The sequence below is a fragment of the Pseudorca crassidens genome, chromosome 19 (assembly GCF_039906515.1).
Source record: "Pseudorca crassidens isolate mPseCra1 chromosome 19, mPseCra1.hap1, whole genome shotgun sequence".
Taxonomy (NCBI): domain Eukaryota; kingdom Metazoa; phylum Chordata; class Mammalia; order Artiodactyla; family Delphinidae; genus Pseudorca; species Pseudorca crassidens.
Window position 1 is genome coordinate 3,283,554 of NC_090314.1, and position 17,560 is coordinate 3,301,113.

The 17,560-nt window shown below is 47.2% G+C and overlaps 1 protein-coding gene and 1 non-coding gene across 10 annotated transcripts in view; one reads left to right on the forward strand and one right to left on the reverse strand.

Moving 5' to 3' along the window:
• The window catches only part of MPRIP (myosin phosphatase Rho interacting protein), a 129,687-nt gene that overhangs the window by 18,069 nt on the left and 94,058 nt on the right, over positions 1–17,560 (forward strand). For all 9 annotated transcript variants that reach the window (XM_067717662.1, XM_067717659.1, XM_067717658.1 and 6 more), the window contains exon 2: positions 15,884–15,961. In XM_067717662.1, coding sequence (XP_067573763.1) covers positions 15,884–15,961 — 78 coding nt within the window. The remainder of the gene's footprint in view (positions 1–15,883; positions 15,962–17,560) is intronic.
• Positions 7,093–7,165, reverse strand: TRNAG-CCC (transfer RNA glycine (anticodon CCC)). Its single transcript has one exon. It is a non-coding gene; the product is annotated as a tRNA-Gly (tRNA).

Here is a 17,560-nt window from a genome sequence, read left to right on the forward strand (position 1 = left end):
GGGGGCAAGGCCTCCGACTGACTTGGACATTTGCTCACATTTCCTTTTACTGACTTAACATCTACACATCCCAGAAGAGACAGGCAACCTTGGAATCTCCCATGATTTACAAGCTTGTAAAGATGGCCAGACGGCTGCTACCCAGGCATCGTTTCTCCTTTTGGAATTGAAATGCAGAAAATATTATACATCCTGTTTGCTATGAGTGTGGAAGCGTTTCCACAGAAACTCTTTTGTGGAAAAGAAGGTCAAGGAACCAACCTCAAAACCACAGAAGATATATTAGATGCAATTTACACACCTTCTGCCCATAGATCTTTCAGTGAATCTTCTACCAAAGGGCCATTTGCCCTCACCTCATGCTTGAGTGCAGCTCCTCAACCCCCCACATCGGGCCCAGAGAAATCTTTGCCCCAGGAATCTCCCCGAAGCTGGGATACTGGCCCCCATAGGTATGGATCCTTCTTCAAGGCTGCTTGGAGATTGTTCTTCTTGAAGAACTTTCATGGGGATGGTCATTGTGCTTGGAGGTTATATGTTCAGGCTTGTGTGCGGGAGCCTGTGTGGGGTTTGCATGCTTTGCCCCTCCCCTCAGAGTCAGGAGTCCTGGGGTCCATCTGGACTGGCCTTGAATACTCTACAGTCTTACCCTTCACACTTGGGGTTCATTCCCCTGAGCACTGCTGGCCTCTACACACCAGCTGTGTGCATGGGCCTGAGTAGATGCTGGGATTTATGTCCCTGACTCTCAGGCATTGATTGTTTAGTGACTCAGTGTGTGTTTGTGTCTGATGTCATTTAAAAATTTTTTAATGGCAAGGATATATATATTTTCCTTTTATTGTAGATGTTGAAACTGAGATTCACAGCCGTAGCGTCTTGTTCTGGGCTACACAGTGATGAAGTCAAGGAACCAGGACTTGAACTTGGGCCTCCTGGCTCCCAGGCCGGGGTCTTTACACTGACTACCCAGAACTGTTAGGTCATGTTGGTGGAGAGTGCAGTACAGGGGTTCCCTAACCTCATCTTCTGCTGGGAATGATCAAGGCTGTATCAGAAGGCGTGCATGCATGGGCAGTCAAACATCTTCCCTTCCTTTTAAAAAATAATATCTAGGGGTTTCCCTGGTGGTGCAGCGGTTAAGAATCTGCCTGCCAATGCAGGAGACATGGGTTTGAGCCCTGGTCCGGGAAGATCCCACATGCTGCTGAGCAACTGAGCCCGTGCACCACAACTATTGAGCCTGTGCTCTAGAGCCCGCGAGCCACAACTTACTGAAGCCCGCGCACCCTAGAGCTGGTGCTCTGCAACAAGAGACGCTACCACTGTGAGAAGACCGTGCACTGCAACAAAGAGTAGCCCCCGCTCGCTGCAACTAGAGAAAGCCCGCGCACAGCAACGAAGACCCAACGCAGCCAAAAATAACTAAAATAAATAAATTAATTAATTAAAACAAAAAATCTGGTAAGTGCTATATAGTAGCATTAGTTTACAAAAAATGATGTTAAGTAAACAAACAAAAACCCCCAAGAGTTGTTCATGATCCCAACAGTGAACACAATAGCTGTTTTCTTGTTGACTCCCAATCTTACTCAGTCCTGCTGTATTTTTAAATCATAGGCCACATTTTCACATCCTGCCTTGGTTCCCTGAAGGAGACATCCCTGGTCCCCTTCACTAGACTGAATGCCCCTTGGGGACTATATGTGTTTCATGTTTTTATCTCTGATACCTTGAGTGATTGCAGCTTCAGAGCAGCTTGTGGGGAAATTCTGCTGAACACTTCCAGAGGGCTCTGATCACCCAGGAGGCAGAGAGAAGCCCCCAGCTCTGGGTGGGGAGCACTGACTTGATGGGAGTCGTGTGGGTTCATACTCTAGAGGGTTTCTTGACTTCCTCATAGTTATCTATAATTAATTAATTATAACTGATTGCTGTGTAATATTTTAGAGAGTTGATAGATCAGCATTCATTTAGCCATTGACTTGTTGGACAGCAAGTTGCTCCCAAGTCGTGAGTGGAGCTGTTTGTTGCTCTGTGTTATTTCTTTAGACTCCATTTCTCGCTGGTGGGATTCCTGGGGGCAGGAGCATGGAAATACCATGGTTCTTGCCACATGTGGCCGCGTGGCTGCTCCCCGAGAGTGCTGGCTTCCCTGTGGTGTTTCTGCCTTTTGTCGAGGCCAGCGTGGTGCACACGGTGTTGGTTGGGGATTGGATTCAGGAAAGGGAGAGACGGTTGGAGGTCAGCCTGTCTGCGTGCTCCTTAGCGTGCTGGTTTGTCCCTTAGTGTCGGGGGTGGACCGGTTCCTCCCGGTGACCGGGCTCTGAGTGTGGAAGGCAGAGGTGTGGCCCGGGCTCACCCAGCCTTGGCCGGGAGCCCTCACAGCAGCACCCAGAGAACAAGTAGGGAGCAGTTGGGTGACGCATCAGTGTGTCCACTGACTCATCCCGATCACTCGGCCCTGCTTTGCACTGGGCACCTCGCTGGGCGAAGGTGTGGAAACGGGAGGGATGGAGATGGCGCGGGGCTGGGAGATGGGTCTTAGGGGCGAGCAGACCGTTGCCAGCAGGATGTGGTGAAGAGCCCTCCACGCAGAGAACTGCTGTGCAAAGCCCAGAGGCCTGAGGTGGTTTTCTTTCCACGGGGAGGTGTAAGTGTAAGAGCAGCTCAGCAGGAGGAGCCCCAGGAAGTTCTCAGTAAGCATCTGGCTTTGGGTTGGTTACTGTACTTGAAGGGGGCTTGCGTTTTAAAAATATATATATATTTATTTATTTATTAATTATTTGGCTTCATCGGGTCTTAGTTGTGGCAGGCAGGATCTTCGTTGCAGCATGCGGGGATTCTCTTTAGTTGTGCTGCTTGGGCTCAGTAGTTGCAGTGCTGAGGCTCTCTAGTTGTGGCACGTGGGCTCTAGAGTGCACGGGCTTAGCTGTCCCGCAGCATGTGGGATCATAGTTCCCTGACCAGGGGTCAGACCCGTGTCCCCTGCATTGGAAGGCGGATTCTTAACCACTGGACCACCAGGGAAGACCCAGGCGTGGGATTTTTTCTTTTTTTATTTAATATTTATTTATTTATTTAGGTTGCATTGGGTCTTAGTTGCGGCAGGCAGGCTCCTTAGTTGTGGTTCGCTGGCTCCTTGGTTGCGGCACATGGGCTCCTTAGTTGCGGCTCAGCAGCTCCTTATTGTGGCATGTGAACTCTTAGTTGTGGCATGCATGTGGGATCTAGTTCCCTGACCAGGGACTGAACCCATGCCCCCTGCATTGGGAGAGCGGAGTCTTATCCACTGGACTACCAGGGAAGCCCCCTGGGCATGGGATTTTGAGGGGACCTGCACAGGGGACAGGGAATTACCCTAGTCCGTGGAGTAGAGGTGTTTGTGTGGGGGGGTCAGCTTTGGAAGTGAGGGGCCCCAGTCCGTAGAGCGCCTTTAGGATGATGGGGTGTTAGCAGGGGGTCGGAAGGTGGTACCCACATTTCTGCAGGGATAGTTTTGGGTGCTCCCTCTATGTTGCCATACTGTGTGGCGTGTCTGACTGCCTTTCTCAATGCCCTGTGCACTCTGAGGGCGGGTGAATCTGAGGGGACAGAAAACTGAGCTTCACCGCCTGGCAGAAATCTGTCACTGATGTCTGCTCTCTTTGAGCCTCAGATGGGCACGGTGAAACTGAGAGACGAGCATGTAATGTTCTGGACGCCTTGGAGCTGGTTGTGATTGGGCAGCTGTGTGCAGAGGCCTGGATGTGTCTGGGAGGCATCCGTGTGGCAGCTTGACCACGCTGTATAAAGCCAGCCAGGGTGTTTGCTCCTTCACCTGCCTGCAGCCCGCCCACTTGGCCTGAGTCGAGACATCAGGCTGTCCTTGATGCAACGCAGATCTGCCTGAGGAGGGTGGCGAGGGGGAAAGGGGCTGAAGAATCTCGCCATGGTCAAGTCCACAGGCCTCAGAGAAGGTGTATGCATGTGTGCCTGTGGCCTCAGGAGAAGCTGGTGGAAAGGCCAGTGGAGCTCATGCAGCACAGCTGAGGGCCATGCAGGGCCGCCTTGCCTGGGCATGACCCCTCTGGACTGCAGAGGCTTTTGTGGCTGGAGCCTCTGTGCTCTGGGGCTGCGATGGGTCCCCTTCCAGGGGTAAACGCTCATATGTGGGTGCAGGGAGTATTCTGAAGTAACAGGTTTTTTTTGTTCGTTTGAATTTTATTATATTTATTTTTTATACAGCAGGTTCTTATTAGTTATCTGTTTTATACATATTAGCATATATATGTCAATCCCAGTCTCCAGTTCATTCCCCCCGCACACACTTTCCTCCCTTGGTGTCCATACATTTGTTCTCTGCATCTGTGTCTCAATTTCTGCCTTGCAAAACGGTTCATCTGTACCATTTTTCTAGATTCCCCATATATGTGTTAATATACGATATTTGTTTCTCTCTTTCAGACTTACTTCACTCTGTATGACAGTCTCTAGGTCCATCCACGTCTCTACGAATGACCCAATTTCATTCCTTTTTATGGCTAATATTCCACTGTATACATGTACCACATCTTCTTTATCCATTCGTCTGTCGATGGGCATTTAGGTTGCTTCCATGACCTGGCTACTGTAAATAGTGCTGCAGTGAACATTGGGGTGCATGTGTCTTTTTGAATTACGATTTTCTCTGGATATATGCCCTGTAGTGGGATTGCTGGGTCATATGGTAATTCTATTTTTAGTTTTTTAAGGAACCTCCATAGTGTTCTCCATAGTAGCTGTATCAATTTACATTCCCACCAACAGTGCAAGAGGGTTCCCTTTTCTCCACATCCTCTCCAGCATTTGTTGTTTGTAGATTTTTAAAAAAATATATATTTTTAAAATTTAGTTGTTTTATTTATTTATTTTTGGCTGCATTGGATCTTCGTTGTGGTACATGGGCTTCTCATTGCAGTGGCTTCTCTTGTTGCAGAGCATGGGCTGTAGGCACACGGGCTTCAGTAGTTGTGGTGCATGGGCTTCAGTAGTTGTGGCTCGTGGGCTCTAGAGCACAGGCTCAGTAGTTGTGGCGCACGGGCTTAGTTGCTCCGCGACATGTGGGATCTTCCCTGACCAGGGCTCGAACCTGTGTTCCCTGCATTGATTGGCAGGCGGATTCTTAACCACTGCGCCACCAGGGAAGCCCTGTGGACTGTTTTTAAATTAAACTTTTCATTTTGAGATAATTGTAGTTTTGCATGCAGTTGTAAGATACAATCCAGAGAGATCCTGTGTACTCTTTCCCCAGTTTTCCCCAGTGGTAACATCTTGTAAAATTACAGCACAATGTCACAGTCAGCAGGATCTCAACATCCCTGCAGTCAAGATGCAGGATGCTTGCACCCCCGCAGGGTCCCTCACAACCACACGTCCTGCACCTCCTACCCTTGTTGCCTCCTTAACTCCTGGCAGCCGCAAATCTGTTCTTCATTTCTAGAAATTCCACATTTCAAGGATGCTATATCCGTGGAATCATACATCATGTAACCTTTCAAGGATTGACTTTTTTCACTCATCCTAATTCTCTGGAGATTCATCCAGGTTGTGTGCATCACCAGTTGTTTCCTTTTTATTGCTTACTAGTATTCCATGGTGTACACGGCTTAACCACTCATTCGCTGAAGGACATCTGCATTGCTTCCAGGGTTTTTTTTGGCCTTTACAGATAAAAATGCAGTAGCCACTCATGTACAGTTTTTGTGTGAGTGTAAGCTTTTATTTCTCTGTAATAAATGCCCAGGAATGCGGTTCCTGGATTATGTTGTAGTCGCATGTTTAGTGTTTAAAGAACCTGCTAAACTGTTTTTCAGAGTGGCTGTACCATTTTATATTCCCTCCAACAACATACGAGTTTCTTCACATCCTTGTCAGCATTTGGTGTTGTCACCATTTTTTTTTTTTCTTTTGCGGTACGCAGGCCTCTCACTGTTGTGGCCTCTCCCGTTGCGGAGCGCAGGCTCTGGATGTGCAGGCTCAGCAGCCATGGCTCGTGGGCCCAGCCGCTCTGCGGCATGTGGGATCTTCTCGGACCGGGGCACGAACCCGTGTCCCCTGCATCGGCAGACGGACTCTCAACCCCTGCGCCACCAGGGAAGCCCCGTTGTCACCATTTTTAATTTTAGTCATTCTGATAGGTGTGTAGTAGTATCTCATTTTTTTAAAAAAATAAATTTATTTATTTATTTTTGGCTGCGTTGGGTCTTTGTTGCTGCGTGTGGGCCTTCTCTAGTTGTGGCGAGCGGGGGCTGCTCTTCATTGAGGTGCGCAGGCAGAGCACGGGCTCTAGGCGCGTGGGCTTCAGTAGTTGTGGCTCGTGAACTCTAGAGCGCAGGCTCAGTAGTTGTGGTGCACGGGCTTAGTTGCTCTGCGGCATGTGGGGTCTTCCTGGACCAGGGCTTGAACCCGTGTACCCTGCATTGGCAGGCGGATTCTTAACCACTGCACCACCAGGGAAGTCCCTCTCATGTGGTTTTAATTTGCATTTCCCTAATAGCTAATGATGTTGAACATCTTTTCATGTATTTATTTGCCGTATGTATATCTTCTGTGAAATATCTTTTCATGTCTTTTGCCCATGTTCTAACTGGGTGGTTTGGTTTTTTTTATTATTGAGTTTTGAGAGGTCTTTATATATTCTAGATACTAATCCTTTGTTAGATATGTGGTTTGCAAATATTTTATCCCACTCTTATTTTTTCACCCTCCTAGTAGGGCCTTTTGTAAAACAAATATTTTAAATTTTAATGTGGTCCAAATTGCCAATTTAAGTGTGTGCTCCATTTTGAGTTAATTTTTGTGTAGGATTGAGCTTTATTTATTTTTTGCCTATGGATGTCCAGTTGCTACAGTACCATTTGTTGAAAGACTGTCACTCCTCCCCTGAAATTTTTAGCACCTTCGTTTTTTTTTTGTGGGGGGTGCCTCGCCGTGCAGCACGTGGGATCTCAGTTCCTCAACCAGGGATCAACCTGTGCCCCTGCAGTGGACGCATGGAGTATCTTTTTAAAAAAATATATTTATTTTTTTATTTGGTTGCACCAGGTCTTAGTTGTGGCATGCAGGATCTAGTTCCCTGACCAGGGATTGAACCTGGGCCCCCTGCATTGGGAGTGCGGAGTCTTAACCACTGGACCACCAGGGAAGTCCCTTTTAGCACCTTTGTTCAAAGTTAAATTGGGCACATTTGTGTGGGTCTGTTTCTGGGTTTTCCAGTCTGTTCCATTAATCTATGTGTCTAACTTTCCATTAATACCACAGCTTTGATTACTGTGGATATATAATAAATCTTATAATCAGATAGATGGATTCCTCCCTCTGTCTTCTTTTTAATTAAACATAGTTCCTTTGCCTTTCCATATAAATTTTAGAATAATCTTGTCTATATCTGCAAAAAAGTCTTTGTGAGCTTTTGTTAGGAATTGAATTAAGCTTATATATCAGTTTGGGGACTATTGACAATTTAGAATCTTCCAGTCTATGAACACAATATGTCTCTCCCATTTATTTATGTCTTCTTTGATTTTTCATCAGCATTGTGTAGTTTTCAGCATGCAGTTCCTGTACATGTTTTGTTAGATTTACACCTAAGTATTTCATTTTTTTTAACAATTGCAAGTGGTATTTTATTTTTAATTTTGGTGTCCACATATTCATTACTAATACGTAGAAATACAGTTGATTTTCATATACCGATCTTATATACTATAACCTGTTGAACTCACTAGTTCTAGGAGTTCTTTTTTTAAAATAGATTCCTTGTGATTTTCTACATAGACAGTTGTGTCATCTGTAAATACTTTATTTCTTCTTCCCAATCTGTGTCTTTTATTTCCTTTACTTGCCTTATTGCACTGGCTAGATAGTCTAGCACTATGTTGAATAAGAGTTCTAAGAATGGACAACATTGCCTAGTTTCTGATCTTAGAGGGGAAGCATTTAGTCTTTCACCATTATGTATAATGTCAGCTCTAGGTTTTTTGTAGATGCTCTTTGTCAGTTGAGGAAGTTCCCTTCTATTTCTACTTTTCTGAGGGGTTTTGTTGTTGTTCATGTTTTTTAAATGAATGGGTGTTGAATTTTGTCAAATGCTTTTTCTGCATTAATTGATGTGACCACAGAATTTTTCTTCTTTAGCCTGTTATTATGGTGGATAACACTGATTGATTTTTAAATAGTAAACCAGCCTTGCATCCCTGGAATAAACCCCACTTGGTCATGGTGTATAATGCTTTAAATATATTGCGGACTTCTATTTGCTAATTCTTTGTTGATTTTTGCATCTATATTCATGAGGGATATTGGTCCATAGTTGTTCTTTTTTGTCCCCTTTTTTGGTATCGTGTCTGATTGTGATATCTAGTTAATACTGTCTTCATAAAATGAATTGGGAAGTGTTTCTTACTTTTTCTTTTTCTAGAAAAGACTGTGTAGAATTGGTGTTAATTCTTCTTTAGACATTTGGTAGAATTCTCCAATGAAACCCTCTGAGCCTGGAGATTTCTTTTTTGGGGAATTTTTAAATTACATACTTAGTTTCTTTAATAGTTATAGGGTCATTCAGATTGTCTATGTTTTTTGAGAAGTTGGTCCGTTTCATCTAAGTTGTCAAGTTAAAGTTTGTAGAATTGTTTGTAATAGTCCTTCGTTATCTTTTTTTTTTTTTAAATAAATTTATTTATTTATTTTTGGCTGCATTGGGTCTTCATTGCTACACGAGGGCTTTCTCTAGTTGGGGCAAGTGGGTGCTACTCTTCGTTGTGGTGTGTGGGCTTCTCACTGCGGTGACTTCTCTTGTTGCAGAGCATGGGCTCTAGGCACATGGGCTTCAGTAGTTGTGGCACATGGGCTCAGTAGTTGTGGCTTATGGGTTCTCGCGCACAGGCTCAGTAGTAGTGGCGCATGGGCTTAGTTGCTCTGTGGTATCTTCCTGGACCAGGGCTCGAACCCATGTCCCCTGCATTGGCAGGCGGATTCTTAACCACTGTGCCACCAGGGAAACCCCTCTTTGATTTTTATTTCTCTTCCTGCTTGATCTTTTGGGGTTTTTTTAGAATTTCTTTTTTTTTTTACGATAAATTTCAAGATTTATCTATGGTGATTTTTTCAGTGTAGATTTTTTTTAGTGGCTGCTCTAGGAGTTTCATTGTATATGCATAACTTACACGCTCTGTTGGTGGTGTCATTTTACCAGTTCAAGTAAAGAGAGTACCTCCCTTTACCTCCTTTTACCATTCCCTATGTAAGTGTCTTAAATATTTCCTCTACATGATTCAGAACCACATTAGATAGTGTTATAATTTTTGCTTTGTTCATCAAGCATAATCTAGAAAACTCAAGGAAGGCCTGGTTACAGGTAGTTTTGCTTACTCAGGTTTCCTTCTTTTATCATTTCCTTTCTGTTTAGAGAACTTCCTGTAACCATTTTGTAAATGTAGGTCTGCTAACTATTTCTCTTAGTTTTCCTTCATCTGAGAATGTCTTGATTTCCCTTTTGTTCCTGAAAGATATTTTTATTGGTTACAGGATTCTGGGTTGACAGTTGTTTTCTTTTAGCACCTGAAAAGTATTGTGCTACTTCCCTCTGGCCTTTGTGGTTAAGCCCAAATCATTATATTTGGTTTCTCCTATCCAAAACCTGTTGTTTTTCTCTGGTTACTTTCAAGATTTTTTCTTGGGCTTTAGTTTTCAGAAATTTGTTTTAATGTGTCTTGGTGTGGATTTTTTTGGATTTATCCTTTGGAGTTCACTCAGCTTCTTGAATTTATAGGTTACCATTCTTGCCAAGTTTGGGAAGTTTTCAGTTATTCTCTCTCTGAGTATATTTGTACCCTACCCTTCTTTCCTTCCAGGACTCTGATGACACAAATGTTAGATCTTTTGTTATAGTCCCACAGGTCCCTGAGACTCTGTTCTTCTCTTATTTATTTTTTTCAGTCTGTTTTCTCTCTGTTATTTGATTGGGTAATTTCTGTGCTTTTGTATTCCAGCTCACTGATTCATTCCATGGTTCCCATCATTCTGCTGTTGAGCCCATCCATTGAACTTTTAATTTCAGTTATTGTATTTTTCAGTTTCAGAATTTCCGTATGGCTCTTATAGCTTCTGTTTCTTTGCTCAGGCTATCTGTGTTTTTTGTTTATTCCAAGCATGTTCATAATTTCTTGTTGAACCATTTAGCATGGCTGTTTTAAATCTTCATCAGATAACTGTGACATGCCTGTCACCTCGGTGTTGGCATCTGTCTTCGTTCATTCAGTTTGCAACCTTCCTGGTTCTTGGTATCATGGTGATTTTTCAATTGAAATCTGGACATTTTTTTGTCACATTAGGTGACTGCAGGTTGTGTTTGACCCTTCCTTCTCTTTCAGTCGGCTTTTTCTAACACTGATGCAGCAGGGGAAGCAGGGCTGCTGCCTTTTACTTTTAGGTGGAGGTAGAAATCTGGCTCCTCACTTGGGCTCCAGTGATACTTGAGGCAGGAGATCCCTTGTTACCGATGCAGGGTGTGGGGCTCAGCTCCCCAGGTGTCCTCCTCTGACGTTGTACCAGGAGGGAGAGGGAGGAGACCTGTTACTGCTGGGTGGGGCTGAAAGTCCCAGCTCCCTGCCTGACTGCCTGACACCTCCCTGGTAGGGGTGCTGGGGCGCCTCTTGGCCGGCAAAGGGAAGTCTGGCTTCTGCTGGTGGGGGTGAGGGTGTGGCTCTCTGTTCTTTGGTGTCCGGCTGGAGTAGGACAGTTATTGTCTAAGAGTTCTCTGTCTTGCCAAGTTGTTCTTCCCCGGTTCTTCAGCCAGATAGGGCCTTTACTGGGGCTTCTGTGTTTTTGGTCTGCGCCCGTTGGCACTTCCAAGTTGCCCCTCCTCCAGACTCCAGTCTGGGACAGTGAGGCAGAAAGAAATCCAGGGCGTTACACCTCTGTATGGTTCCTTGGGTCTCGAGGTTCCCAGCCCCTCTGCCTTCTACTCTCCATCTTTTCGAGTCTTCTTAGGTTTGTCTTATATACAGTGTCCAGGGTTTTATTTGTACTTAGTGGGAGGCATAGGGAACATTTACATCTACCCTATCTTGAAGCAGAAATTTCCAGTGACCATTTTCAGAAGGGCTTTGGGCTGAGGAGAATGCCTAGGCCACCAGCAGTCTCTTCCCAGAGATCAGCCGGAAGCGTAGCCTCTGGTTTATTGGGTTTGCAGGGCATGGCTCAGTTTAATCGGAAGGGAAGAGGCTCAGCGGGTGCTCTCAGGTGGTGACTTCTGCACAGGTCTGGTGCTTCTTCCCAGGTGGCCTGCCTGAAGCAGAACTCAGTCCCATCTTTTGGGTCCTCAGTGTTGACAAGAGTTACCTGCTTCTCCTTTTCCCGCTGCCCCTTAAAGTAAAACCCCAGCTGCCCAGCCAGAAAACAGCAGCAGAACTACATACCATTAAGAGTTTCTAGAGCCCACTTCCTGTGCCAGCCGCCTTTGGGGTTGCCACAGTTTGTACGTCAGGTTTTTGGGGGGCTCCCAGGAAGAGGGTGCCTTCGGTCCTGTCAGAGGCCCCGCCCCGCCCCAGAAAAGATGAGGCAAGAGAGGGAGGAATGCTGCCCTACAAAACCTCTGTCTGCTTGTGAGCCTCTCCCATGGGGACAGAGGCTGTGGTGGGTGTTTCTGGACTCACTGGCATGGCTGGGTCTGCTGTTGCCATTTTTAGACAGTCTGAGAAATAGTGGGAGCAGCAGCTCCTCTGGGGCGCCCTTCCATGCCTGTGGGGTTACCTGAGAGAGCGGGGTGTCCTGGTGTGTGGCTCTCCAGGCCTGTGGATGGGGTTCCAGGTGCTGATGAGTTGAAGGAGGGCGGCAGCCAAGCCGCGCTGCACTGGTAGACGGGCTCCTGCCTCTGTCTTCACTTTAGCTGTGCCCGTGCCAGCGAGTCCTCTCTGCCCCAGGCCACCCTCCTTCTCACAGGTTGGTTGTTCCCTGTTTGTTTGCTTGCTTGGATGGCAGTGCAGGGTGGCAGGTACCTTCCTGTCCCCTGACGACCCTAGCGTTGCGCACTGGACATCTGGAGGTTCTCGTCACCCAGCTGTGGACGCCAAGTCTGCCCTGTTAGCCCTTTGCCCCACTCCCGGCCCCAGCAGACCTGAGCTGCTGCCTTGGGCTTCCCTCTGGATGCTGTCTGGTATGTTCTAGCTCGCTTGCTACAAACCAGGGGACCAGCTCATTGTCCTTGGAAACTTTTGTCCCTGTCTCTTTGACTGAAGTTTCCCAAATCTGGCTGGGGGTGGGGGGCGCAGAGCACAGAGTCACTTGAAAACTTACGTAGCGAATCCCTGCCCCCGCAACCTTCCCCCCCCCCCCCCCCCCCCCCCCGCTTCCTTAGACTTGGCTTTTCTTGGCTTTGGGAGAAGGACTCATTAGTTTACATTTCCTGTGGACTGTGAACCCATGAAGGTAGGAGCAGTTTCTTATTTATCTCTGCTTCCCCACTGCCTTACATGTTTGCTTTACAAACATTTGTAAATGTTTTTTTTTAAACAGCTTTATTGAGATAATTCTTCACATACCATATACAATTGACCTACTTAAAGTGTACAATTTGATGGTTTTAGTATACTCCCAGAGATGTGCAACTCTCATCACAATCAATTTTAGAATGCTTTCATCATCCCCAAAAGAAACCCTGTAGCTGTCACTCCCCACAATCCTTCCATCCCCTCTGCCCTGGGCAACCCCCGTCTGCCTTCTGTCACTATGGATTTGCCTTGGTAAGTGCTCTTGTGGAACGTTACCCACTTCCCAGGCTGCTAGAGTACTTGTTTCTTGCCCTGTGCCCTCTACTGGCCCAGCCTTCCCACCTTTTAGGACAACCTGCCCACCTGAGATGGGTCCCCTTTGGGGTGATCCGTATATGGAAGTCTTGGCCAAGTGAGGTGGATGCTGGCAGGCTCCCTCAGTAGATGGTTGTTGAGCGAATAACGATGCTGATTTCGGGCCAGGTTCTGAGGGACTTGTGCCAGTCGCAGGTCTCCCACTGCCCCTTTTGAGGAAAGGGCAGGTAGGTGTAGCTGATAATGTGAAGTCGCCCCAAAGCCCTGCAGCCAGAAATGAGGAGGGTGATGTACGATCAAAGCCAGACAGAAACGGAGGAGACACGGCCTTGGGGTCTAACCTCCTGATTTTACAGGTCAGGGAACTGCAGGCCCAGCGGCCATGTGGGGGAGTCACCTGGCCGGGGTACACATGGGGTCGTCCCCCAGCACAGACCTCTCCGTCCTGTGTGCAGAGAGAGGCCAAGTGTGCTCGCATGCCTGGGGGATGGCTGGGTGCCGCTGGTGTTTGCTGAGAAAACAGACCTCTATTCTCTTTGCTTCTGCTTTCCCAGGCAGCATTTCATTCCACACACCCCATGGTCCTTCTGAGTCATGTCCCTCTAACTCTTGGTCCCCTGCCAGCACCCACTCCCCTGTTGCTTGCTTTCTTTTCTTTTTTTAATGTTTTTTCCTGCCTATAGACATTAGTATATCTTTTTTAAAAAATTAATTTGTTTATTTATTTATGGCTGTGTTGGGTCTTCATTGCTGCGTGTGGGCTTTCTCTAATCGCAGGGTACGGGGGCTACTCTTCTTTGCGGCGCGCAGGCTTCTCACTGCTGTGGCTTTTCTTTGTTGTGGAGCACGGGCTCTAGGCGTGCGGGCTTCAGTAGTTGTGGCATGTGGGCTCAGTAGTTGTGACGCACGGGCTTAGTTGCTCCGTGGCACGTGGGATCTTCCCGGACCAGGGCTCGAACCCGCGTCCCCTGTGCTGGCAGGCGGATTCTTAACCACTGCGCCACCAGGGAAGCCCCCCCATGTTTCATCAACGCCAGTCTCGCTTCTTTCCTTCAGCCGACTCCATACCCCTTGCCCGAAGCCCTTCTTTCTGTTCACAGGGAAAAGCCAGTGCTTCCCCTGGGGGCCTGAGGACCCTGCAGAAGCCAAGAAAAGAGGCTCACCCCCCATGCTCTGTGACCTCTGGCAAGTGACCTTCCCTCTGTGAGTCACAGACTACACAGCTTTTCAAAATGAGGTGGTGTGACAGGGCCTCCCAGTTTGGAAATGTTGAATAAAAAGCATGCTAAGAGGACCCCTAGGGCTTACCCGGAGATAGTCTATGTGTGTAAATAGCAGGCAGAGGGTTTGGGCTTTAATTTGTGTTGCTGCCCTCCAAAGGGCAGTGGACACATTGGCCTGGTTGTGCCTTTCCCAGCCCTTTCTCAGGAGCTGGGTATGGCTAAAAAAAGGGAGGTGGAGTCTTGAGTGTCTGTCTTTATCTTTTAGCTCCTGTTGAACTCCTACTGCCAGTATCTGGGGGGCCAGGGGGATGCTTTGGATATAAAAAATATAAAAATAGCCAGCATTTATTAAGTATTTTAGGCCACATGCTGTGCTCAGGTTTATTTTTTCTCATGCAATTTTTGAGATAATTCATATACCATAAAATTCACTCTTTAAAAGATATTTATTTACTTACTTGCTTATTTTGGCTGCTCCGGGTCTTAGTTGCAGCACGTGGACTCCTAGTTGTGGCAGGCATGCGGGATCTAGTGCCCTGACCAGGGATCGAACCTGGCCCCCCTGCATTGGGAGTGTGGAGTCTTACCCACTGGACCACAAGGGAAGTCCCAAAATTCACTCGTTTAAAGCATACGATTTAGTAATTTTTAGCGTACTCACAAGTTCATGCAGCTGACTCCACTGTCTAATTCCAGAACATTTTCATCACCCCCAAAGAAACCCCATACCTGTTAGCAGCCACTCCCCATTTCCTGCTCCCTCCACATCCTGGCTACCTCTCATCTGCTTTCTGCTTCTGTGGAGTTCCTTATTTTGGACCTTTCATATAACTGGAATCATGCAGTTTGTGGTCTTTTGTGTCTGTCTTCTTTCACTTAAAGCATAACGTCTTTAAGTGAAAGGTTCAACCATGTTGTAGCGTGTCAGTACTTCATGCCTTTTTATTTCTGAATGACGTTACATTGTTTGGATGGACCACATTTTCTTTATCCATTCATCTGCTATGGACATTGGGGTTGTTTCTACCTTCCGGCTATTGTGTATAGTGCTGCTGTGAACGGTCATGTCCAAGTTTTTACTTGAGCACCTGCTTCCAGTTTTCTTGGGGTTGTATATACCTAGGAGTGGAATTCTGGGTCATAGGGATTTCTGAGTTTAACCTTTTGAGGAACTGCCAGACTCTTCCCCAGTAGCCGCACTGTATTGCATTCCTGTGCTGGGCTGTGTTTTACTTGGATTGTCTCTTCAGTCCTCACATAAGATTCATGAGGTGTAGATTAATTATCATCACTCTCATCTTTCAAACGGGAAGATAGAAACTCGAAGGGTTTTCAGCCCAGGGTCATACAACCAGCGAGTTGGTGATTCTTTGGCCAGTGCTAATGATGATCGCTAAAGCAGTGTCTCTGCTCCCAGGCCCTGTTCTGTACCATCAGGATGAGGGGCTTTGACTGTGCTGGTCACATGATATCCCTAGTGCCTGCACATATTGGCACTCGCATGGTTATGAAGAAAATGCCATTTTCCCCTGATCCTGGTGGCTTGATAAGAAACTTGAGGGGGAGGTATCTGTTTCTTAGGAGTTCCTATATTCTGCGGTGTTTCAGACTCTTGCTGGGTTTGCATTCTTCTCCCGCAGCAGATGCTACAGACCTGCCAGGAGGCTCTCCAACATCTCTCTTGGCAACTTGGCCTGGGGCTGGGGAATGGGATGCATGGAGTGTGTGGAGCAGAGGTGGATTCTTTTTCCAGCGAGCGCTTGTCAGCTTGTCATTAACTTGACCGTTGAAACTGTCCAAGGCCACTGATGACCTGCCCTCCTTTTTCTCCTCCAGGCAAAACCCATTTATGGTGGCTGGCTGCTCCTGGCTCCAGATGGGACTGACTTTGATAACCCAGTGCACCGATCTCGGGTAAGGGCATCAGAGTGAATTCTTGGGTGGAGAATTCACCAAGAGAGAGGCCCACCTAAGGCAGATTGACCGAGTGGAGGACGGAGATGGGGGGTTGAATGGTGGATCCTGGGATGGCGGATCAGCAGGGAACCCCTACCTATTTGGTGAACTTGCAGGTCCCAGTAGTTATTATGCCTCGCCCTCCATTCAAAAGAGATGCACTCGCATGGTGCTACCTGTTTTGTGGGTCAGCTCCACTCTAGAAACAGTTAAATGGAAAAGACCTAAGGGCAGTTCAGCGCACATTTGCATTATGCTAATTAGGGTCCGAGTTCTTTCAGGGCCAATGTTCTGCTTCCTGTAGCCCCCCCTCTTTCCCCTCCCTTCCTCCCCAGCTGGGAGCTCAGCAGGTGAGCAGGAGTGAGGGGAGGCAGGCCTTAAGGGCCAACTTTGCTTGCGTCCCATCTCTCCTGGGCACCCAGCCCCGGGTGGGTCCTGCTGGCCACAGGCTACTGCTTGGCCAGGTCTCAGCTGGAGCAGCGAGATGGTCAAACCAGAATCGTCCCGGGTCAGTGGCTTGTTCCTCTGTCAGGGAGCCCCTTTGGATTTGACTCCAATTAAAACATGCTTTCTTTTTCCACACGCTTTCCTCCAGGTACTGCCGCCTGCCCCCTTCCCCAGGGCCTCTGCCCTGCCTCTGGGTCTCTGCTGCCCCCAGCCTGAATGTTACACTCTGGGGTGGGGCCTTGGTACCCCACAGAACTTGCTTTGTATCTGGGATCTTTGGGCTTCCTTCCAGAATGGGTTTTAATTTTAAAAACAACAAATAGCCTTGGAAATATTTCTTGGGAAGAGTCCAGTGGCCCAGCCTCTACAGGTCCTCTTTGCAAGGCCATGTGAGTGCCCTGTTCCTGCCACCCAGGCGTGAGGACAGCCAGAGCGACTGTGTTCCAGTGGCTGCAGTAACCAGGGAACAGCCCTCTTTCCTCTTTTGTATTTAGGTCATACAGAATTGCCATTTTCAGCTTCTGATGGGAAAATCATTATTACAAATGATATAATTCTGGCCCAAAGCAAAGAGACATGATATTTTAGTTAGTTCTTGTGGCCTTATTGCCAGTAAAAGTATGAATTTTGTTGGGCTTTTGGAAATGTTGAAAATAGGTCACGGATCTTCATGATGATTTTTGGGATTTGGGGACCAGCAGTCTCACGTTCTAGACATTTCCCCCCCACAAAAAGGAAGGGCCTTTCCATTCCACTGTCAGTGCCATTGGACCTCCATCAGCCCCTGGTGGCCTAGCCTTTGGGTGGAGGGCAGCGAGGGGGCAGGGGCACCCTTTGCCGGTCACTCCCTCCCTGGATGTCAGAGTTGTTCCCACTGGCCTCCCTCCTCAGTTTTGATTTTTGTTACTTCTGTCCCCTTCAGTGAATACTGGTGCCCGGCTGGCTTTTTCCCTTTTTCAACCTCCCTGTGGGTCACTGGAACAACCCTTTTATACCATTTTTCCAGATTTTTTCAAAAGTGGGGAATCAGTGCTCGGCATTCTCAGGTTATCCCATGTCATGTCAGGTAATTCATCAAATTAATATTGACACATTATTAGTAATGAGCTC